The following is a 23,789-nucleotide window of genomic DNA, read 5'->3' as shown; positions in this document are numbered from 1 at the left end:
TTCAACGTGAAATGATTTTAAGCAGTCTTACCCTTAGGCTGTCTGGTCTTGTGGAAGCTGTCCAGGTCAGAGCAGGGATACTTGTTATTCCTTGGAAAAGCACATGACAGGGTAACTGCATCTTCTGTTTCTTTACATTACTGTGTTCTGTCACCCAGGAGTCCAAGCCCTCATGTGGGGCTTCTCCTGGACTTGCCTGTCCTATGTTATCAAGAATTCTCTGGGGTAGATCTAGGTAGGAAACAATCCTTCTTGTGAACAGTTAAGTCTGGATTCACTGTACATGAGTTAAGGATGCATGTAATAGGGTACAAGCTATTACCTTCCTTTTTCCTATAAGCAGACTTCTTCTTGGCTGCCTTACTCCATGTTCTTTATAGAGGTGGTGGCATCAATAGCCAAAAAATGGGGATGTTTGAGCGGTTAATTCAAAGTCAGTACATGTGTTTTCCCCTTCTAGCTGCTGTTACTTAACTCTCTATCTCTTGGTCAGCAGTCATATTTCTCTTTGTCAATGACCACCAACTAATACATGTTTGTAGAGAATCATTCTTCAACTTGGCTGTCAAATAACAAGCCATAAACATACATCACTCTGACAAAGTACCTTTTGGAAGCAGTCACCTTCCCCACTAATGACTGCCTAACATTGAAAAAGGTTTTTTATCCTTGCCCTCAAAGCCATTTTCCAACTTACCCAGATAGCTTTAAAATCTTGCATTTTGGTTCCTGACCAACACTTCTGATGTTGTAGCATCCCTTTCTGCTGGTTTCTACTGCTTGATCAGTGTGAAGGGAGCAGCTTAACCTCCCTGTTTTCATTCAGGGACTTAGCTACTCCCCTGAATGGGGAAGAACTAAAAGAAACACTTCTGACTCCTCTCTCCAAATCTTAATAGTCCCTTCTCAAGGGAGGCATAATGATCCATCTGTTTAATGGAGATTAGGAACAGCAGATACTGCTTTCCCATGCTTTTTACTAAGTAGTTGTCACTAATCCTGTGGCTTTCTATAGCCTGCAGGTAAAAAAAATGGATTTTTCTTCATAAAGGTGGTTAGTGTCTGCAGGGCTTAATGATCAGCCAGCCGCCTGTTGCTCTGGCTAAGCCATGAGAAAAACACCATGGGAAAAGAATAAAAGCAAAATATAGCAATACAGTATAACCTAAGCAAAAGTACATCGGGTTATTAGTTGGGGTCATCATGCCCTGCTAAGCTAAGGAAAAACATTTTGTGGACCTTGAAACGACGGGTCAGTGCAAGTTCAGAATGCTGCTTGTGCACACACCAATATGTTTTCCCAAGATATATGTGGGTCTACGACCTACAGCTGGGTGATACTCCTTGTACAAGAAAATAACAGTTCAAAGTAATCAATAAAATGAGAGACATGACTGAGGACAGAGGAGGCTGATTTTATCATAGCACAACAGATACTTTCTGAGTGCCAGGACACTAAATAAAAGTGAAGTGGCTCCAAGGAACAGGGCTGTTGGTCCAAGAGGTCTTGCGTCCCCAAGTCCCATCTTTAAAACTTTAATTCTGTCTCTAGTTTCTTTTTCCCAAACTGTGTTGACCACTTTTGATCCCTACCTGCTGTGCTGGCTGTACCGAGTGTCTACTCAGTCTATCAGAATATCACTTTGGATTGAGAAGGGAGCAAGTAATGGTTTTAAATCTTGGTCCTATATTCCAATTCAGTTTAATCAACCAAACCAATATTTAAATTTCTGCGGTGATGAAATAAACAGTACTGAAAGCACAGATTCTGTCAGACTGTGTTTAACACATGGCTCTACCACTTACCACCTGTGTGTCCTCTGAATCTATCCATACTTAACCTCTGTATTCCTCAGTATTTTCTTGCCTGTAAAATGAAGGTGTGTGTGTGAGGGCTTGGTTGTTTGACTCTTTGTGATCCCATGGACTTGAGCCCACCAGGCTCCTCTGGCCATGGGATTTTCCAGGCAAGAATACTTGACTGGGTTGGCATTTCCTTCTCCAGGGGATCTTCCCCACCCAGGGATCGAACCTGTATCTCTTGCATAAGCAGGGGGATTCTTTACCATTCCTGCCACTTGGGAAGCCCCTAAATAAGGGTAGTAGTACTTATGTTGTAAGGCGGTTATGAAAACTAAGGAAGCAAACAAATCTAAAGAGCTTAGAAGTGTTAAATGGATGTCTGGCACTAAAATATTTACTTAGCTCCAACATGTTACTGGAGATCAATGGAGAAATAACTCATGCTAAAGCTGAAAGTCCAGTACTTTGGCCACCTCATGCGGAGAGTTGACTCATTGGAAAAGACTCTGATGCTGGGAGGGATTGGGGGCAGGAGGAGAAGGGGATGACAGAGGATAAGATGGCTGGATGGCATCACTGACTCGATGGACTGAGTTTGAGTGAACTCCGGGAGTTTGTAATGGACAGGGAGGCCTGGCGTGCTGTGATTCATGGGGTCATGAAGAGTCGGACACGACTGAGCGACTGAACTGAACTGAACTGAAGGCCTTATTTAATACCTATAGGAGAAAGGAATGTAACTAGAGCTTAGAAACCACAATTCTTTTTTTTTTTTTTTTTTATTAACTCCTACAGATCATCTACACCACCCTTCTTTCCTGGATAACACCAAACTCTTCTCTCTCTCTCTCAATATCTTTACATTTCCAGTTTTTTCAACTTAGACTTCTCTTTGAGTGGTGCAGTTATGTCCTTTATCACTTAACTATCATCTCAACTTCATCTTAGTGGAATCATGCTTGAATGGATGTCTTTGTGGTCCTTTCTCCTGCTAGACTGTTAGTTATACTGAACATGTTAACCTTTGTATGAACAATAGCTAAAACATTCTAGAAGCAGAACATACTTCAATGTGTTGAGCCACAGAACACTCATGGAAAGAGTAGAGAATGTGGGATCACCTGAATAGAGTGGGTTGCAAGTCAAGGATAAAAATAACCATGTTCCAGGTGAAAGCATGGGCAGCACTGAGTTTGAGCTGGTATTCAGGTGCAGGAAGGTTTTAGTTTTGAGTCTGGAGTTTCTTGATACAGTGGAGGTTTAGAAAAAGCCTATATGTCCAAGAATCCTTCTACCCCAGGAAGCAATGCCAAATTAACACTGACAATGTGGTAGTTACTCTGCCAGTTAGCAGGAAAATTGAACCAGCTCGTGGAATTTGGTTGACAGACTCATAAGATGGACTGTGTTTGGGGAATGACATGGTTAAGCAATCTAGTTATGTACCCAATTGCCATTCTGCTCAGCCTTCACACCTGATCATGAATCCTCATTCAGCAATAAGGGATTCCAATTTTTTTCAATTAAGTTCATGAAATGAGCTGTTTCTGAAACCACTGCCTCACTATAAATGCGGAGACTCAGAAACATCAGTCTGAGAAGGAGAAATATTACCTGACATCCCTTATATGTGAAACCTAAAAAGAAATATGATACAAATGAACTTACAAAACAAACAGACTCACAGATTTCAAGAAAGAGCTAATGGTTTCCAGGGGAAAGTATATGGGGAGGGGGTAGTTAGGGAGTTTGGGATGAGCATATACACACTGTTGTATTTAAAATGGATAACCAATAAGGACCTACTATATGGCACCTGGAACTCTGCTCAATGTTATGTACCAGGCTGGATGGGAGGGGAGTTTGGGGGAGAAGGGATACATGTATATGTATGACTGAGTCCCTTCGCTGTTCACCTGCAACTATCATGACATTGTTTGTTAATCAGCTACACCTCAATACAAAGTAAAAAGTTATAAATTTTTTTTTAAAAAAGGAAAATAACTTTCTACCATGTAGACATCTGTCTCAACAGCTGGGTAATCTTGTTGGGCTTAAGTTGATCTCAATGTCCTCATTGAGATCTCAAGTTGAACTCAGTGTCCTCATTGTGAAACCTGTGTTGAATGAAAACCCTGACCAGAGATTAATAGACTCCATCCTTTGACTGGTGCTTGAAGTCAATGGGTGACTTCCTTAAGTCTGAACTTGCAAGGTCAAAGGAAGAGAGGTCTAGAAACCAAAGAACAAATCCAGTTAACATACACAGTGTGTTAAAAGTATAAACTTAAAATTCCTACACTTTTAATGAAAACAAACAACTAAACTTGAGTCTCAGAAAATTGGGAGTCTTCCTCCTAGTTTCCTCTCCACCAAACTGGTCCTCAATCAAGAGAGGAACAAGGGGAATCAAAAGTTTCTCATCCTAAAAGACGAGAATAGGGTATTTGGGGTCATAGGGACTTATCTGGATTGAGAGAAGTCCAAGAACAGATGGAAAATAGAAAGGGCTCTGTGTGGGCATGCAATTTAAATTATTATAGTTACCATGGTGTGGATCACTCAGTTCCCCAGGGAACAGGTTCAGTAGAGTAAGCATATGACAGCTATCACAAGGAACTGGTTTATGCAATTATAGAGGCTGAGAATTCTAAAACTGCAGCTGTCAAGCTAGGATGAAGAGTCTGAGGCACCAAAAACAGACAGTGAATCTTCCCTTTCCCCACAAAACAAAATAAAAAAATCTACGCCTAATAGAAAGCGGACTTGTGGGTAGAAATGTCCTTGTGTAACTTGTCAGTCCTAAGAGTATAAGAAGGCTGGGGGCACTAATACTTGTGGTTGTGAACCAAAGTGGGTGAAGATCATCCTATGAGTTATAAATGTTCTAATATCAAAGTTTAAGTTTGGGGCTGAGTGTTCCTTTAGGTATTAGCTATTAAATAAGTAACAGGCACTTTCAGAGTAGGCTCAGTAGAGATGAAGACAGGGCAAACCTCTGGGATCAGATGGAGAAAGAGGCCTCCATTTCAGAAGAAAGTCCAAACAACTCACATGGGTCATCCACACAACTTGCTGAGGTACCTCCAGCAGTATTTTAGTCTGCTTCATCTAAAAACCCAGAGTTCAGAAGTCTAGTCCTGACAAGGGCCAAGCAGTTAGAAATATATTCTTTATACTCTCTTCCCATATGTTCTGCGTACAACAGTTGGGAGTGAGAGGGAGGAGCAATTTATGAATGAAAACTCAAAGTGGTAACTCAATGGTAGTAACCAGACACTTAAAAATTAGCTGTTATGGGGAAAACTGACATTGTCTCAGCTCAGTTTCCTCAATCTGTCTAGGGCAGTCTCAAGCTATTCTTGTAACTGCCTCCCTTCTAATAAGGTGGCGATCCCCAACTTTTGGGCACCATTGACCAGTTTCCTGGAAGACAATTTTTCTATGGACAGGGTGGGGGATGGTTTTGGGATTATTCAAGAGCATTACATCTATTGCGCACTTTATTACATCAGCTTCACCTCAGATCATGAGGCATTAGATCCCAGAGGTTGGGGACCCCTGTTATAAGTTAAGGCATTGTGAATAGTGAAAGTCGTTCAGTGGTGTCCGACTCTTTGTGACTCCATGAAATTCTCCAGCCAAAATACTGGAATGGGGTTCCTTCTCCAGGGGATCTTCCCAACCCAGGGGTTGAACCCAGGTCTTCTGCATTGCAGGCAGAGTCTTTACCAGCTGAGTCACCAGGTGAATGGTGAAAATGCCTGTTAAGTTCAAGGTAGCTGCTCTGCTTCAGTTATATATTGAACTTGAATGTTTGAGGACATTGAGGACACTTTTGAAACAAAATCCTTCAGATTTATCTGCACTAGAACATCCCTCATGTTTTCTGTTTCAGGGTAAGGAGAAAAAGCATTGGTAATCTATGTATTGAGGATTGTGACAGTTACACAGCTTTCATTTTCCAAGGTCTGAGAGCAGTCTTTGGGAAGAATCTCATCAGGAACTTATTGATGGATGTAATAAACAACCTAAAACAGGAAAGTTTCTTGAGCCAAACTGAGGACTGTAGCCTAGGAGATAGCCTCTTATATCCATACAAGAAACTGCTCAGTTTGTGTGTGTTTCCACATAGTTTCATGTTCCTTTTTCTGATCTGATAAGGTATAAGTGTGACATGCAAATATTCAAAGTTTCAAAAGAGACAGTATGTATACAGGGAGACAGCAGAGCCTTTGTGTCTAGGAAGGAAACTACCTTGAAGGAGAGTTATCATGAAAACCGCAGGAAGGGAGTCATCCTTTGCTTTGAAATGGACATTCTTTCTCTTGATGGTTAAAGGCCATGTGCTGTGTGTTTCATAGGTCATGAATGAGGTGGTTTGAGTTCACACCATATTCAAGCTGAACCATGTATAAGTTCCCTGTACCTCAATATGTAAATATTTTCTCCATCAGGTGTATAGTCAGAGGTATTAGCTTTCCCCACAGGACTGACCTATGAATACAAGTTGATTTTTCAGTTGGAGTTACCATACTTGCATTAGAATTTGCACTCTGATGGTACATTAAATTAGTGTCAGAAGTAGACACATCTAAATGCCCATAAAGTAAGATAGAGGAATCCAGAGGCTGGAGGAACCATAAAACCACAATGCAGTTATGATATGAGAGGAAAGGAGGAAAGAAGAGAAGAAAAGTCTTAGACTTGAGTGTATTAATGAGAGAGTCAATTCCTAGGCAGGTTAAGTCTGGGGTCCCTGAAGGAGAAAGGGGTCTAGGGCTCACAAGGAGATAGGGGTCTGGAATTCTCAAGGAGGAGGAAAGGACAAACTTTTTTTTTTTTCCTACATTCATTCCTAAGGATTATATAAAAACAATGTATCCTGCTTGAGGACAGTTTCTCCTTCTTGAAAGCCTTCTGACTAATTCTGATATGGTAAAATGTAAATTGTGAGAGTGGGTCTGGTAAGATCTCTACAACCTTGAGACATTCTTTTGATTTATTGTAATAACTATATAATTCCCTTGCTAAGACTAGGGAGGGGGGCACTCTCCATCCCCCTTCTGATGTCTATGTCAGAAGCTTTCTGTCCCTTTTCACTTTAATAAAACTCTGCTCCACAAAAGCTCTTAAGTGATCAAGCCTGGTCCCTGGTCCCGAAGATAATCTTCAGATATCATCAATCTGATACCATTCACCATAAGCTATCATCTTGGGGGCTCGTCCAGGATATTCAGGACATGGTAAGAACACTCGGAGCTCTAGCCTCTCTGCTTTTTCAGTATATGTTTTCTACTTTATTAACTCTTTGGTATTCTTGATGCTCTGTGTGAGGCAAGTGATGAGCCCTGCTCTGCAGTTTCATGGTGATTTGTAATGACTGAAGGCAGCCCCAGAAAGGGGAGACTTGTCAGGGGTTTATACCAACCTGCCAATGCCAAGGGGCACTCTCCGTTGACCTCCTGATGTCTATATCAGAAGCTTTCTCTGTCTCTTTTCACTGTAATAACTTTTGCCATACAAGAGACCTGAGTGATCAAGCCTGGTCTCTGGTCCCGAAGCTAAATCTTCTTCAGAGATCATGAATCTGACATCGTTCACCATAAGCTATCATTTCTAAGACCACTTTGGCAAAGCTGCATTGTGAGCCAACAGAGCTCATGAGGAATCCAGTATCACACTACAATAGACCTGTTCCTTAGTAGCGCTGTGCTCATTCAATGGTTGGAAGCAGCTCATAACCAGAGCTTAGCCAATGCCATAAACTCCAGAGCACAATGACTGAGGTTGTCAATCAGATATGCTCCTTGCAGTCAAATCTGAAATGCATTTGTTTTACGGCCATTGCAATGCATTCTTACAATGCACAGATCTACTTCAGATTTTAGGAGAAGTTTCACCATAGTTTCCATAGGCCTTTCTTGCTACGGATGAACTCTGTAGCCCCAATTTCTAAAATTCTGCTCAGAGCCACAACTGTTAACTCATTATCTCCTATTTGGAATTCCCTTCACCCTTAGCTGTCAACATTATGAATCTTGAAGGCTTGCTTGTAGAGTGATCCAAACCTTCATTCCTGAGGGGGCTGAAACCTTATTCAGGTTCTTATTTGGGGATTATTGCATATGTACACTCATGGTTACAATTAAGTGAGAGAGCATGACAAAATGCCCCAGGGGATGACCTGACTTCTGCACATACAAATTTTTCCTGGCACACATTATATAAGCAGTCCTCTCTCGTCAGTTCAGTTACTCCTGCCAGTACGTTAGTTCACCTTCTCAGCTGTTTTTTCCTGGACATAGGGGTCCAGTGGAGCCTGATGGTAAGCTGTAACTTGTAGCTCAGTAGAACCCTTGCTGTGTCCCTTGGCAAGAGTCTACCACCTTTTGAGGACCAGGACTTCCAATCCTGTAGGACCAAGATTTGCAGGGAAAGGAAGAAAAACTCTGCTAGTGGATCACTGGGAGTGATACATGGAATACTTCTGCATCTACTCCTTTGTTACTAGACTCCTGTATTCTTCCTATTGGGGAGCTAGCACCATTAGAGGTCTGGTTCAGTTCATAGGCTGTGTCCTAAAGGTTGGGACTCTATTTCTGCAAAGTGCCCTGTGAAGTGCTGCCTGTTGAACTGCTTTTTAGCTGTGTTTTTTAAGAAGATGGCTCTGGTATTCTGTGAGGCCAGCTGCTTCTGGCTGGTGAGGAAATGTGATACTACCAGTAGGTCCCATGGTCATGAGCCCTATCCTGCTTGTCTGAAGTGTCTATTCTTTGAGTACTATGTCGTGGGGGATGTCCTGCCTGTGAATCGCACTCAGGAAGTCCTCAAATAGAAGTGCTGGCCAAGGCTCTGCTGGCAAGAAAGGCAAATCCACACCCAGAATAATTATGTATCATCATCAATGGCCACCAACACGCTTCCTAGCCTGAATTCCAGAAGAATGACATAAGTTGGGTTCAAATTGTCTAACTCCCTTGAGGATACTCTCATAAAATGTTCTGTACTGAAGGAGAATGTTTCTAACTTTTCTCCTGGGGTTAACTTGGTGGTATGATGATATATTAAAACTAGTCTTTGAGGTGGTTCTGGGTTCTGAGTCTTGCCCTTTCTTGTGTTCCACAGAAATGTCCTGAGAGCCTGTGAGCATATACTTGGCCCCATAAACATTTTCCCCTGGCCCCCAACCATGGTGGGAATGAGTAAAATGGAACTTTGCTTATGGTTGCTTCATTTATAGTTAAGAGCATTTGACTCCAAACTTAGACATAAGACTCAGGAACAATAAATGCCATGATGGAGTGATGGGATGGAAGTTAGAGATACTAGAGGAAATATGAATGTAATTCAAACTCTAAATTAGAATGCATTCTAGATATCTCAATAGATAGCTAATACTCCAGTTATTCAAATTAAGTGGAATTTTTCCAATTAATTGGGAAAGCCAAAGGAAAACTGAAAGTCATGTTTTCTGATTGTCATGAAGTGATCTTTTCTTTGCATTTGACTGTTGCTGCTGCTAATTCGCTTCAGTCGTGTCTGACTCTGTGTGACCCCATAGACGGCAGCCCACCAGGCCCTGCTGTCCCTGGGATTCTCCAGGCAAGAACACTGGAGTGGGTTGCTATTTCCTCCTCCAATGCATGAAAGTGAAAAGTGAAAGTGAAGTTGCTCAGTTGTGTCCGACTCTTAGCGACCCCATGGACTGCAGCCCACCAGGCTCCTCCGTCCATGGGATTTTCCAGGCAAGAGTACTGGAGTGGGGTGTCATTGCCTTGTTTCTAATGTTAAAGCTTTTAGCCTTTTTGATCCTCCTTTACTTCATTTGGGAAAGAGCTGAAGACCACCTTCCAGCATCAGATGTAAATGTGCTCAGTCACTCAGTTATGTCTGACTCTGTGACTCCATGGACTATAGCCTGCCAGGCTCCTCTGTCCATGGGATTCTCCAGGTGAGAATACTGGAGTGAGTTGTCATTTTCTTCTCTGGAGGATCTTCCCAACCCAGGGCCCATCAGGCCCAGTGACAGTTTGTATACATGAAGCTTAGTATATTCAACATCTTCTTGCCTCTTTTATGGAATTGTGGAGTTTGTTATTGGATATTGATAGAATCCACTTCTACCCTCTGTTGCTCTGAGAGGAGACTGCTTTGGTGATCTGTGTTCTCTAGTTTCTGAGAATAATGGTTGTAGCTAATGGCTGTTGTGTTGGGAATGTTAAATGCACAATCATATGACCTTGGAAAACCATTGAAGCATGTGGTAAAAAATCTGCTTGCCGATGCAGGAAGCCCAAGAGACACAGGCCCTGGGTTGGGAAGATCCTCCAGAGAAGAAAATGACAACTCACTCCAGTATTCTCACCTGGAGAATCCCAGGGACAGAGGAGCCTGGCAGGCTATAGTCCATGGAGTCACAGAGTCAGACATAACTGAGTGACTGAGCACAGGTACATCTGATGCTGGAAGGTGGTCTTCAGCTCTTTCCCAAATGAAGTAAAGGAGGATCAAAAAGCTTTAACATTAGAAACAAACATCTCAATTCCTGATTTTTTTTTTTTTTTGACTTCTCAAAACTCCCCAAGTTCACTTGGTTTATGTCACTTCTGGGAGCATCAGTTTCCTCACCTGCAAAGTATAGTAATTTCTGCCTGCTTCTAGACATGCTAGCACACATCCCTTTATTTTGTGATCTGTCTAAACAGCATATTTTGATCAGGGATCCTACAGATGGATCAGGGTTAATGAGAGTTTCTGTGGTAAGGGCAAGGATTTCCTTTCCATGGAGTCCTCACATGCTTCAGGCCCCACGGTGAGCAGCCTTGGGGAAGATATGAAGGCAATGCTGAGACATGATCTTCTAGACTCATTGCCCTGCTCTGAGCTGATTTTTCTTTTCTAGGCCATTCTTTTATGAGTGGTATTCCTCATACCTAACAGACCTACAAGTCAGTCTTTTTGTAGAATGCTTCTTGTTTTTAATACAACTTTTAACAGCATCTCATTTGTTAAAGGCTTAGATCAGAAAATGCTTTCATTGCAGCTAAGCCCACTTTGATAAAATGACCCAGTTTTTAGGATTTAAGTGTTAAAGCCAGTAAGTAATATTGTGTAACACCACAATATATTATAAACTCCAAACAGGACATTTTGATCTAGGCAGGTCAAGCTCTGTATAGTTCATAAAGCAAGTAGTCTGCTCTGTGTTTAAAATGTGAACAATACAACCTACTTCATAAAATATCTGGGTATTTGTAAGAATTAAGTGCTGAATAAACACTAACTGCTACTCATGTTACTGATGTCATTGTTTTTCCATCTCTCTAGCTTAAATATCCTTTCATAACTAGAAAAAACACCTATACTTGAGAATTGAGAGCTATACAATCTTTTAAAAATTTATTGACATATACTTGATTTACAGTGTTAAATTCTGTACAAAAGTGATTCAGCTATACATATGTATACACATTCTTATACTTTTCCTTATGGTTTATCAGAGAATATTGAATATAGTTCCCTAAGCTATGCAGTAGGACCTTGTTCATCTTTCTATACATAATAATTTGCATGTACTAATCCCAAACTCCTACTCCATTCCTCTCCCATGCTTTCCCCCTTGGCAACCACAAGTCTATACTTTCTTTTTTTAGCAATCCTTTGGAATTACAAAACCCAGAGAACACAGGACCCAACATCTCAGACTTTCTGGAGTTTCCAAATGGGAAACTGCCCACCATATTTAAGTGCTTTCTCCATGAGCCTATTTAAGAGCAGTATCAGTCATTTGATCTTAGTTTCTGTCTTGAGAATTTGGAGAAGTCTTTCCCGGATCTGCTTGGTGCGGACTGCATAGACAATAGGATTGAGGATTGGAGGAATAAGGAGGTAGAAGTTGGCCAGCAAGGTGTGGATTGGAGGGGGCACCTGGTGACCAAATTGGTGAATGAGGGAGGAAACAGCAATGGGAACATAAAAGATCAGGATAGCACAGATGTGGGAACCACACGTCCCCAGGGTTTTCAGCCTGGCCTCAGGAGTAGACAGCCCTATCACGGTTCTGAAAATCATCACATAGGAGGCAGTAATGGCCATTGAGTCCAGGATCAGGACCAGAAAGCCAATGCTCAATCCATAGATATTGTTGATCCTGCTGTCACCACATGTCAAGGTGACCACAGCCATGTGCTCACAATAGGAGTGGGAGATAACACGGGTTTTGTAAAGAGGCAGCCGTAGACGGATCATCAGAGGCAGGGGTCCAATGTAGAGGACACCCCGGCAGAGGGCAGCCATCCCCAAACGTCCCACCATGGTATGAGTGAGCACTGTGGTATGATGGAGTGGGTTGCAGATGGCTACATAGCGGTCAAAAGCCATGGCAAGGAAGATGCCTGACTCCACTGTGGCAAAGCAGTGAATGAGGAACATCTGAGCCAAGCAGGCATCCAACCCAATATCACCAGCCCCAAACCAGAATATCCCCAGCAGTTTGGGCATAGTGGAAGTAGACAGAACCAGGTCAATGATAGCCAACATGCACAGAAAGAAGTACATGGGCTGGTGCAGGCTATGCTCCACCCTTACCACAGCCAGAATGGTGGCATTCCCCACCACAGCTACCAGGTACATGGAGCTGAAGGGGATGGAGAGCCAGATATGCAGGGACTCCAGTCCTGGAATTCCAGTCAGCTGGAAGGAACTGGGTGCTAAGCAGACATTATGAAAAGTGAGCATGGCTAGTTACAAATGCACTTTCTCACTTTTGTCCCAAAATATGATAGAGCTTTTTTCCCCCAGAAATAAGGAAAGAATATTCTTAGGTCCTATAATAATGAATAGGCTCACTGACCATAAAAGATTCTATAAAATTTCTTTGAAGTTGCAGAATAATGTCACAGCAGGTTATTACTGTGTTATGTCCATGAGTTTACCAAACACAAGACAAAATACATATTTAAATGGAATGTAAGAGTATATTTATGCAGTATGACTCAAGGAGTACTGTTCTGGCATCAATAAAAATTAAGGCAGACAGGTGACTGTTTAGTTATGTAACTCTGTAGGTCTTCTCTGAAGTATTTCTCAAAATTGTATTGGCAAGATTAAGAGTGAAGGCTCCACTGATAAGAGATATATTGATGATGAAAGATAAAGTGACAGCCCCCTGGGACTCTCTAGAGTCTATTCTAAATCAAAATTTAATCTTGGGGCCAGTGTTGGCTATTGAATGAGCTGAAGTATTTAATCTGCAGGCCAAATCAAGGTAGATGTGGGAAGGTGAAGACTTTCCAAAGGGTGGAACAGAGTGATTTCTCATAGATGAGAGCTGAGTGGACCTCAGTTTGTGTGTCTGCCCAAAGGTAGATCCCTGCAAGGACTCTATGACTTTCTTGGAGGCTGAATTAGGAGAAGATTCCAGAAATGGAGAGGGTTCTCCCCAGGAAAGAGAAAGATAGCATTCAGGGCAGGGTAGCATGAAACCTATATGAACACTGGGCCAAAGAAATGCCCTTACTCAGAGTCCATAATAATGGGCCAAGGGGGAGATATATATTTAGAAAGAAGACATGAAAATAGTTTTATATACTTTCAGGGTCTAATGTGTCATACCAGAATGTTCCTATGTATACTAGAGGAATGCCAAGGGAAGAAGCACATAACAAAGTTTGTCTTCTGTATCTTGACCCTTGTTGGGATGAATATAGCAGAGCAGTCAACAGTCTGGGCTTTGGAATTTTCCACACCTGACTTCAGATCTTGGCAATAGGAACTGGAAGTAAATTTCTTTATCCCATTCATTAAATATAGTTGACCTCATTCTACAGGAAATTTAAGTAGTATGTCCTAGAGAAGTCATAAAGATTAAAGGAGAAGGCAGTGTTTGAGGTATAGTAAGACTAAACTATTGGACAGTTATGACTAATATGTAAAACCAAAGATGCATTCAATAAACTTCAAAGAACATTGGAATTTCTCTCCCTAGGTAGCCGAAGTGCTGGGAAGGTGACAACTCATGTAAGCCGGTTGTAGTGACTTTATCCCACAGAATTCCTCTGCGTGAGCTGGGCTTTCTCTCATCTCAAGGTTCTCCTAGATATGACTATGAATGAGGATAGAGAAAATGTTGAGAGTAGAAGGAAAAAGATGAAAAGGCTGGGTCAGTGGGGCTGGGAAGGAAAAGAGTGTACAGGAACCAGCCTGTGACTGAGGTGAGGAGGTAGGGCGAGGCTAGAAGCCAGGCTGGAGGGAACCTGTCTTGGTTTCTTCTTCATTGTGCTGATTGTTCTCCATCTGTCCCCTCAGATTCTGTTCTGTGTTCCCAGAAGCTGACATTTATGCACTACTGCTTTTCTAAGTCGTTTCTACTCTAAGTGGTTTTCTACTCTGGTTTCTAAGTGGTCTCCACCAATGTGAGGCAGGAGATAAGATGAGACTAGAGATAAGAACTTACTCCCCATCTCCCTTCCTGCCAGGCACGTTTGACAGTGCTGTGACTTTCTACCAAAGGCCACAGCTCCTGAAAAGTGACCCCTTCCCCCGTACTTGTGTTCTGACAACTGCATCTTACCTTAACCTGGTTGGCCTAAGTGGAGTGATGCTGCTCCCTGTGGTTAGTCTTGGGTCTCCACCATCCCTTGTCAGTCCTCTTATCCCTTTTCAGGCCTCTGTAGATGGTCTCTTCACTTGCTCCCTTGACTGTGCCTCTTGTTTTTTGGATATATCAGACCAGACCCCAGTAGTGTACAGTCTTCACCAGGGTCATCTCAAAGCTGCCTGCTTCCTCATTAGGACATGTCTGAAATTGGACAGCTTCACGGAACTAGCTCCAAAGGCAAAAGAGCTATAATCTCATGGTCGTCAAGGGCTAAGTTATCTTGACCACGATTTCTAGATTTACAATAAAGTAGACTTGTCTCCTTCACCCATACCTCCTAATTTACTGGCTTTCATAACTGCATGTTGCAAATAAAGTATAATCATGTTAAGAAATATTGCTTCCTTCTAGAAAAGGGAGAGTCTTTAAATGGAAAAATGAGTGATACTCACCAAGTAAACTTGTCTTCTGTTCTGACGTTTGTCTTCCTTACGGTGATTAACTTCCTCCTCTGTTAGTGGGGAAGCTATCTCAGAGTCTGTCTCCCACTTCTGATATTATGAGTCCTATCACTACTGAGTCACACCCTGGGAGTCACACCACTGTTCCTTTGTAGGTTTGGGCAGAAAAGAAGTGTTGTAGGAGGATCTCACAGATCAAATTACATAAGAGACTAAATCTATACAGTGAATTATGGGCATAAGAACTTGTTTTCTCTCAAAAGTAGGCAGGGCTCTTCTATATCCCAGACCTCCTTAGATCAAGCCAAATATCCTTAGTCCTATGAATTGGACTCAAGCCCTGGATTTGATTTATCTCTTTCCTTCCTCATACCTGACAACATAGAGCTGTTTTCCTGACAGAGGTTCCACCTCCATTTCATCTCTTTCTTCTCCTATTAATCTCCAGAAATACCATGAAACTGAAAAGGGTACTGGTGCCTGGGCAAGGGCAGGGGTGGGATATGTTTCACCTGCTGGATGGAGATGGGCTGAGCCTTGGGGTTAACTTTGCTGATCTTTATCCTGACCCTAAGACCCTAACACTCCACTTATGTTTCTTTAGTCTGAAGGGCAGCCCTTAGTCCTTAAATACCACAGATGGCTACTGCAGCTCCCGTTTAGTGGGGCTGTGAGTATAAGAGATCACAGCTGGACAGCTCCCACCTGAGCTACATCCAAATACTGTGAACACAAACCACAACACTTAGCATTCTCATCCTGCTCACTACCTTTCTACATGGCTGAATTTTTCTATCTCCAAATGTGTCATGTTCTTTCACTTCTAATAATTACTGATTGTTCTGTCCTGGTTTTAGAATAGCATACTCATCTTCATCTCCTGGCTAATACTTATACACAGCACACTTAGGTATCAGCCTAAGAGGCCTGTCTTTGTGCTGCACACACAGTATTCCAGATTGCCTGCTTACTTGCCTGTTTCCCTGGACAGAATATCAGTTCTGTGAGAGAAGGGAGCATGTCTATTCTCATTCTCTGTTGTAATCCTTACACTAGCATAGTGCCTGGCTATGTTAAAGGAGAATAAAATATATTGTGCCTTTTTAAAGCAGCTGGAGGTACTTTGCAGGGTCTTGTACTGGCTAGTAAACTAGAGTCCTCTTCAGTCTCTGTGCACATAACTCTGTGGACTCTATCCTTTCTAAGTCCCCTTTCATGAGAATTCCTTCTCTCTGGGTCTTGGAGACTTATACAGGAGCATGATCTAAAGTTGGATGCCCAAGGCTCCCAAGCCTGTTCTTCCTTAAAGGCTGGGAATGCTTACTGATCCTTTTTACTCCTTTCCTAGATTTTCCTTGGATCTTACCTGGGATAGGTAGTGTCAGCAAGAGCCTGGGGCTCTGCAAGTGCCTCTGAGGCCTGGCACTTACAAGCATTCTGATCAGGGGTCAAGGGAATTCCACTTGTAACCTTCCCACTGTGTCAGTGGAGAAGGAAAATAGCAGGCTTTGTCCCAGAAGGATAGACAGATTTCTATATTTAGACACAGAGCTATCTACACCACATATCAGGGGTCCAGAGAGATCTTAAGCCTACGGAGGACAGACTTCTGAATTGAGTCATGATCTCTAGGGTTCAAGTGCTACTTGTGGTAGCACTTGTAGGGCCTCCCTGGAATCCACAGCTCGTCTAAGGACACCACTTAGAAATCAGAAAAGCCTTTCTGGAGGAGGGATAAGAATCTTCTTGGGATTAGAACTCAGTCTGCCTGTCACTCTCTAAGGAAGTTTGGCATCCTTCCAGCCCTTGAAGTGGTGGTAGAGTCCTGAATTAACCTCAAGACAGACAAATGGCTATTACCTACAGATGAGGTACTGCAGCCTTCACCCCTCACTCTTTTTACAGTATGAGGGAAGGACCCCGGGGGCTTGAATGGAGCCGTGCATGGCCTTTACATCTTTCTGAACCTAGACTTCCCAACCTAAAATCCTGTTTCTTAGGAAGAAGAAAACATGATTTCTCAGTTTGGCTTATCTCTTGCTTTGTCCTCATGGGCTTCTCATAGGTTGTGGGGTATCATGCTTTATGACATGTTACAAAATCTGGCCTTTGAAGCTCCAGTGGTTTGAATTTGCAAGCCAGCTTGGTGACATACCCACTGTATAAACTTGAACATGTTGCTTCACTTCCTTGAGCCTAAAGTGGGAATAATACCTATGAGAGTTGGCCTGCAAAGAAAGCTGAGTGCTGAAGAATTGATGCTTTTGAACTGTGGTGTTGGAGAAGACACTTGAGAGTCCCTTGGACTGCAAGGAGATCCAACCAGTCCATTCTGAAGGAGATCAGCCCTGGGATTTCTTTGGAAGGAATGATGCTAAAGCTGAAACTCCAGTACTTTGGCCACCTCATGCAAAGAGATGACTCATTGGAAAAGACTGATGCTGGAGGGACTGGGGGCAGGAGGAGAAGGGGATGACAGAGGATGAGATGGCTGGATGGCATCACTGACTCGATGGACGTGAGTCTGAGTGAACTCCGGGAGTTGGTGATGGACAGGGAGGCCTGGCGTGCTGAGATTCATGGGGTCGCAAAGAGTCAGACACAACTGAGTGACTGAACTGAACTGAACTGGTAGTACTATAAAGTATCAATTGTTATAATTGAGATACTGTATATAAAGGGGCTAGTAAGGAAACAATTACACCAGGTACTTAAATAGCATTGTTTTTACCATCACTGTTTCTTTTTGTTTTACCCTGGGAGGTTTAAACCTGGGAGAGACATCCTTAACTGCCTCCTTTAGATTGGGAGCCAATATGATGATGGCAGGGGCATTCAAGTAGAATCAACACAGAAAGAACCTAATTTTCACTCTTTAGAGGATTCTACTTCTCTGGAACCTGAGGAAAAGCTAGAGACTTCTAGAAACTTGCTCCTCACCTTCTCCTTAAACTTGACTTTCAATATAAAAATGTTTGTAGTTGCTTTGATATATAGTATGTCTTCCAAACCTGTGCACAGGTTATACACTCAACCCAGTAAAGGGAGAAATTTCATTCCATACAGGTTCATATCTAGCTTTTGAAACTTTGGTTCAGGAATCCCCTGTCCAGTTGAGCCCTGCCTTTGGAGTTTAATAGGTGATCTATGACTTGAAGGCTCTTTGCTGGGGAACCTGATCCCACACTGCTGAGTGCTGTATGGGAGCAGAAGGCAATGCCCACTCACACCTGTTGGGAGACCTCTTGTTGGGCCAGAGACAATGTTCATGCTAAGATGCCTCCTTCCTGGACTTCTCCTGGGAGTGGTTCTTTGCCCTCCTTTTCTATTTTCTCCACTTTAACTAATTTGTTGTGTGCTAATTGTGTATAATAAACCAAGTAATTTGTGAATTGAAAAAAAAATAGGTGAACTATGTTGTACATGATTTCCACATGGTGTTTAGAAATAACTATTCACTAAGCCAATGCATTTGAATTAAGTCATATTAAAGCTTAAAGTAAGGTTTCTCCCTATAATAGATTTTATAGACCAACTCAAGACAATCTTTCTCAAATGATGAAGAGGTGCAGAAGAGCATTAGAGATTAACTTTCTCCATAGTCTATATCTTAAATATATTAAATCAGATTTGTAATCAGCTTTGGAAGCAAACATTATCTGTGCTCATTCTCACACTGTCTAGGACAGGGCATTGTGGGCCAAGGATGAGATACTAATAGCAGACTGGACTCTACAAAACAAAGGAAAACATTGTTAGTCACTAAATATCTTTTTTAATTTGTATTTTATATTGGAACCTAGTTGATTAACTGTTAGTTTCAGATGTACAGCAAAGTGATTCAGTTATATGTATATATATTTTTCAGATTCTCTTGCACTTTAGGACATTAAAGAATATTGAGGAGCATTCCCTGTGCTACACAGTAGGTCTTTATTTGTAATCTACTTTAAATACAGTAGTATATACATATCAATCTCAAACTTTCAATCTATTCCTTCCCCCCCAGTGTTTCTCCCCTGGTAACCATAAGTTCATTCTCTAAGTATGTGAGTCCTACCCTGTAAATTCGTTTGTATCACTTTTTCAGATTCCATATATAGGCAATATAATATTTTATCTTTCTGATTTCACTTAATACAGTAATCTCCAGGTCCATCCATGTTGCTGCAAATGAAATTATTTCATTCTTTTTAATGGCTGAGTAATAACCCATTTTGTACACGTATCACATCAATATCCATTCCTCTGTCGATGGACAATTAAGATGCTTCCATGGGTTGGCTATGGTAAACAGTGCTGCAATGAACATTGTGGTATATGTATCCTTTTGAACTGTGTTTTTCTCTGGATATATGCCTTGGGAGTGTGATTTCTGGATCATATGGTAGCTCTATTTTTTTTTAAAGGCACCTCCATACTGTTCTCCATAGTGACTGTACAAAGTTATATTCCCATCAACAGTGTAGGAGGGTTCCCTTTTCTTCACACCCTCTCCAGGATTGTTTGTAGACTTTTTAATGAGGACCATTCTTAATGAGGACCATTCTAACTGGTGTGGGAATCTGCATCAGTGGAAATTGTTCTGCTTGCATAAGAGTGGCTCCCTGGCCAAAGTGGGTTCCCTGTCAGGTACAGAGGAAGAGACCGTTCTTTTTTTGCTCCAGTGGTTTTTCCTCCTTCAGCTCCCACCTGAGTTGGTAGGGGTGGGTCAGTTGCTAGCAAGTTCCCTAGCCCCTGCATTTCCCTCCTTGCAACATTAGCAGTGCTGTTGTTTATTCACTGTAGTTTTGATTTGCATTTCTCTAATGATTAGCGATGTTAAATACCTTTCCATGTTCTGGTTGGCTGTCTGTATGTTTTCTTTAGAGAAATATCTATTTAGATCATCTTCTCATTTTCTGATTGGGTTGTTTTATTGATATTAAACTTCATGAGCTGTTTGTAAATTTTGGAGACTAATCCTTTGTTAGTTGCATTGTTTGCAAATTTCTCCCATTCTGTGGGTTGTCTTTTAAAAAAAGATTTGGAAATCAAAAACAACTTGTCTCTTCAACTTTTCCTGTATGTCTGGAGTTCCTCTGAGCCACAAAGGATCTGGTGAACTAATTTGAAATTTCTCAGATTATCTTGACCTAGACCTGCATATTGCAGTATGCCTTGTGTGTCCTCAGTCATATCTGACTCTTTGCAACCCCATGGACTGTAGCCAACCCCCTGCCTCACCGCCCCCAGGCTCCTCTGTTCATGGGATTGTCCAGGCAGGAGTACTGGAGTGAGCTGCCATTTCCTCCTCCAGGGGATCTTCCCCACTCAGGGATCAAACCCATGTTTCTTGCATCTCCTGCATTGGCAAGTGAATTCTTAACTGCTGTGCCACCTGGGAAGTCCTGCAATATTCTCTCAAATCTGAGGGATTTTCTGGTGGCTTTGGACACACTCCTTCCACCTTATGAAAACTTCTTTGGCACTTCTTTTCAGAGCCCCACCAAGATTCCCTCTCTTTAATTCTTAGTTAAAGCTTTCTCTTCTAGGACATAGAATCTAGGTCATTTATGTCTTACACTGGATCTGTGGTGGGAATTTCATTCCCAGGCAGCAACATGCAGTGTATCTGCCTCTTCTAGGCTTTTTCTAGCACCATCCTCCTCTCTTCTTTGGTCAACAGGGTAGTTAGTACACTTTGAACATCAGCCCAACTTGAGTTGTGGGTCGCAGAGATGGAGAAGAAGTTTTCTATACTTTAAGGTCATTCAATAACTTGGCATATTTTTCTAGTTGAACAAGTCTGATGTGAAAAACGAGAGTAAAAACAAAGTGTTGGGGGTGAGGGTGTTGGTAATAAAGCATATCCACACAAATCTTGCTGCCTGATCTTGGGCATTTATTCTTACGGTGGCAATCTGTCTCAGCAGGAACTGTTCTGTCTGAACAAGAGTGGCTCCCTGGCCAGTGGGTACCCTGTCAGGTACAGGAGGGAAAGACTGTCCTTTTTTCCCACAAGTGGTTTCCTCCTCCTCCAGCTCCCACCAAAGCTGGTGGGGGTGTCTCAGTTGCTATCAAGTTCCCCAGGCCCTGCTTTTTCCCATTCTGCCCTCCATGTTTGCTAAGTCTTGTCCAGCTCTTCTACGACACAATAGACTATAGCCCACCAGGCTCCTCTGTCCATTGGATTTTCTAGGCAAGAAATACTGGAGTGGGTTGCCATTTCCTTTTCCAGGGGATCTTTCCCACCCAGGGATTGAACCCACATCTCTTGCATTGCAGGTGGATTCTTTACCACTGAGCCACCTGGGAAGCCATGGCAGTGCTGTAGGAACATCTTTTGTTCAATTGGTTCATCACTTAAATTCCTGAAAATTGGATACAACTTTAATATTTGCTTATTGGAGGGAATTTCTTTTGTATCATAATTCTGGGCATGTTACATTTTCTGAGGTCTCCCTTTGATACATCATAAAAGTTTATACATAAGGAACTTCACTCCATTTTTATCCCCTTTCACAAAACAAAACAGTTCTAGTAGAAGGTATTACAAGTTAGACATTAGGGGGCCATTGTTCTCCAGATCCTAAGGAGCACTGAGGAAAAGCAATGTTTGAAGAGAACATTAGTTTATTTCTTTTCATGGGTACATAACTAAAATTCCCAACTCTTCAAAATACACCCTGCTGCTGCTATGTTGCTTCAGTCGTGTCCGACTCTGTGCGACCCCATAGATGGCAGCCCACCAGGCTCCCCCATCCCTGGGATTCTCCAGGCAATAACACTGGAGTGGGTTGCCATTTCCTTCTCCAATGCATGAAAGTGAAAAGTGAAAGCGAAGTCGCTCAGTTGTGTCTGACCCTCAGCGACCCCATGGACTGCAGTTTTCCAGGCTCCTCTGTCCATGGGATTTTCCAGGCAGGAGTACTGGAGTGGGGTGCCATTGCCTTCTCCAAAAATACACGCTCAGTTCAGTTCAGTTGTTTCTCAGTCGTGTCCGACTCTTTGCAACCCCATGAATCTCAGCACGCCAGGCCTCCCTGTCCATCACCAACTCCCGGAGTTAACTCAGACTCACGTCCATTGAGTCAGTGATGCCATCCAGCCATCTCATCCTCTGTTGTCCCCTTCTCCTCCTGCCCCCAATCCCTCCCAGCATCAGAGTCTTTTCCAATGAGTCATCTCTTTGCATGAGGTGGCCAAAGTACTGGAGTTTCAGCTTTAGCATCATTCCTTCCAAAGAAATCCCAGGGCTGATTTCCTTCAGAATGGACTGGTTGGATATCCTTGCAGTCCAAGGGACTCTCAAGAGTCTTCTCCAACACCACAGTTCAAAAGCATCAATTCTTTGGCACTCAGCTTTCTTCACAGTCCAACTCTCGCATCCATACATGACCACTGGAAAAACCATAGCCTTGACTAGATGGACCCTAGACAGCTACAAAATGGGACAGAGCTCTGAGTTACCCAGTGTTAGCTGTTCACAGCTGGTGCTGTCAAATAGTAAGTCAGCAATTACAAGGAGGTCTCTCAGGGTTAGATTCCATAGTGCAGTAGGGAATAATCCCACCCAAATCAATACCCCATCACAGACAGAGCTAAATGACTAAGAGAAAAAATATCACATGCAGAGCAAGTGCATATGAGCTCTGATACTTACCAGATGCATCTGAACAAGCAAGTGGCTAATTTCCTTGATCACAAGGTCAAAAGCAGCATCAGCCAATGATGTCAATGGCCCCAAGCACTTGGGATTGTTCATGAGACAAAGGTCCTTACGCATCTTCTGTACAGAACCTGAGAGCCGCCACTAGTCAGTGCCAATGTGCCATGGGCAAATGCCCACTCAGGATGGTAGTGCCTTTGTCATCACCAAAATGGTTGCCAAACCAGTTTCACTCACCTGACACACAGCAAAGCTAATCTACTGACGCAGGGTTGTGATGAAGAAAATCACAGTGCTTATTTGTAGAGCACTGAGCAAGGAGAATAACCAGCTAATGCTCAAAGACCCCAATCTTTCCGATGGCTTTCAGGAAAGGGGTTTTAAAGACTGAAAGTAAAGGTAAAGGGTCTTAAGTTCATGATCAGCTTATGGGTTCTTCTGATTAGTTGGATCATAAGCAAAAAATATTCATGGTATTTTGGTCATCACTCTTCTTGCTCCAGATTGACTGGGTCTCTGTGACCCTGGTCAGCAGTTACTATTTGGTGGGGTCCTGGTTTCTGTAAAAAATGACTCAAGTATGTGTATGTGTTAATTGCACAGTTGTGTCTGGCTCTTTGCCACTCCATGGACTGTAGCCCACCAGGCTCCTCTGTCCATGGAATTAGCCAGGCAGGAATACTTGAGCGGGTTGCCATTTCCTTCTCCAGGACTCAGATATATGTACCAGATTGTTAGCTATATCCTTTGGGGAGAAACTAGGAGTCTCGTGACTGTTTTATGGTTGAAGTGTTATTCAAACTATTACTTTTCTTGCTTGACTGTGCTTTATTTTTGTATTTCCTCACTTCTCTAATTACTAGTCAAGTTTGCTCTTTGGAATTCAGAGGGTCTAGGAGACTAATTGGGCTTCTCAGATGGTGCTAATGGTACAGAATCTGCCTGCCAATGCAGAAGATTTAAGAGATGAGGGTTCAATCCCTGGGTGGGGAAGATCCCTGTAAGAGGCAACCTCCAGGTTGCATGGCAACCTGCTCCAGTATCCTTGCCTGGAGAATCCCATGGACAGAGGAGCCTAGCAGGCTACCATCCATAGGGTTGCAAAAGAGTTGAATACAACTGAGCGACTAACACACAGACTAAAGTGTTTTTTTTTTTTTTTTAAATAAAAACAAGCAGGGAACACAGACAAGCTTGTATGTGGAAAGTCCCCACAAGGTCCTGGTTGACTTCAAATTTGTGCCTTGATTAATCTGAGTAATCATTGTCCCTT

The 23,789-nt window shown here is 42.5% G+C and overlaps 1 protein-coding gene across 1 annotated transcript; it reads right to left on the bottom strand.

Moving 5' to 3' along the window:
• Positions 1-11,589: 11,589 nt before the first annotated feature.
• LOC109569436 (olfactory receptor 52M1) lies at positions 11,590-12,543 on the bottom strand. Its single transcript, XM_019974788.2, has one exon. It carries the CDS (start codon positions 12,541-12,543, stop codon positions 11,590-11,592), a length of 954 nt encoding a protein of 317 aa, XP_019830347.2.
• Between the last annotated feature and the right edge of the window lie 11,246 nt (positions 12,544-23,789).

The sequence above is a fragment of the Bos indicus genome, chromosome 15 (genome assembly GCF_029378745.1).
Source record: "Bos indicus isolate NIAB-ARS_2022 breed Sahiwal x Tharparkar chromosome 15, NIAB-ARS_B.indTharparkar_mat_pri_1.0, whole genome shotgun sequence".
Lineage (NCBI taxonomy): Eukaryota > Metazoa > Chordata > Mammalia > Artiodactyla > Bovidae > Bos > Bos indicus.
Note: the sequence above shows the minus strand (reverse complement) of the source record. Positions and strands in the feature narration are given on the sequence as shown.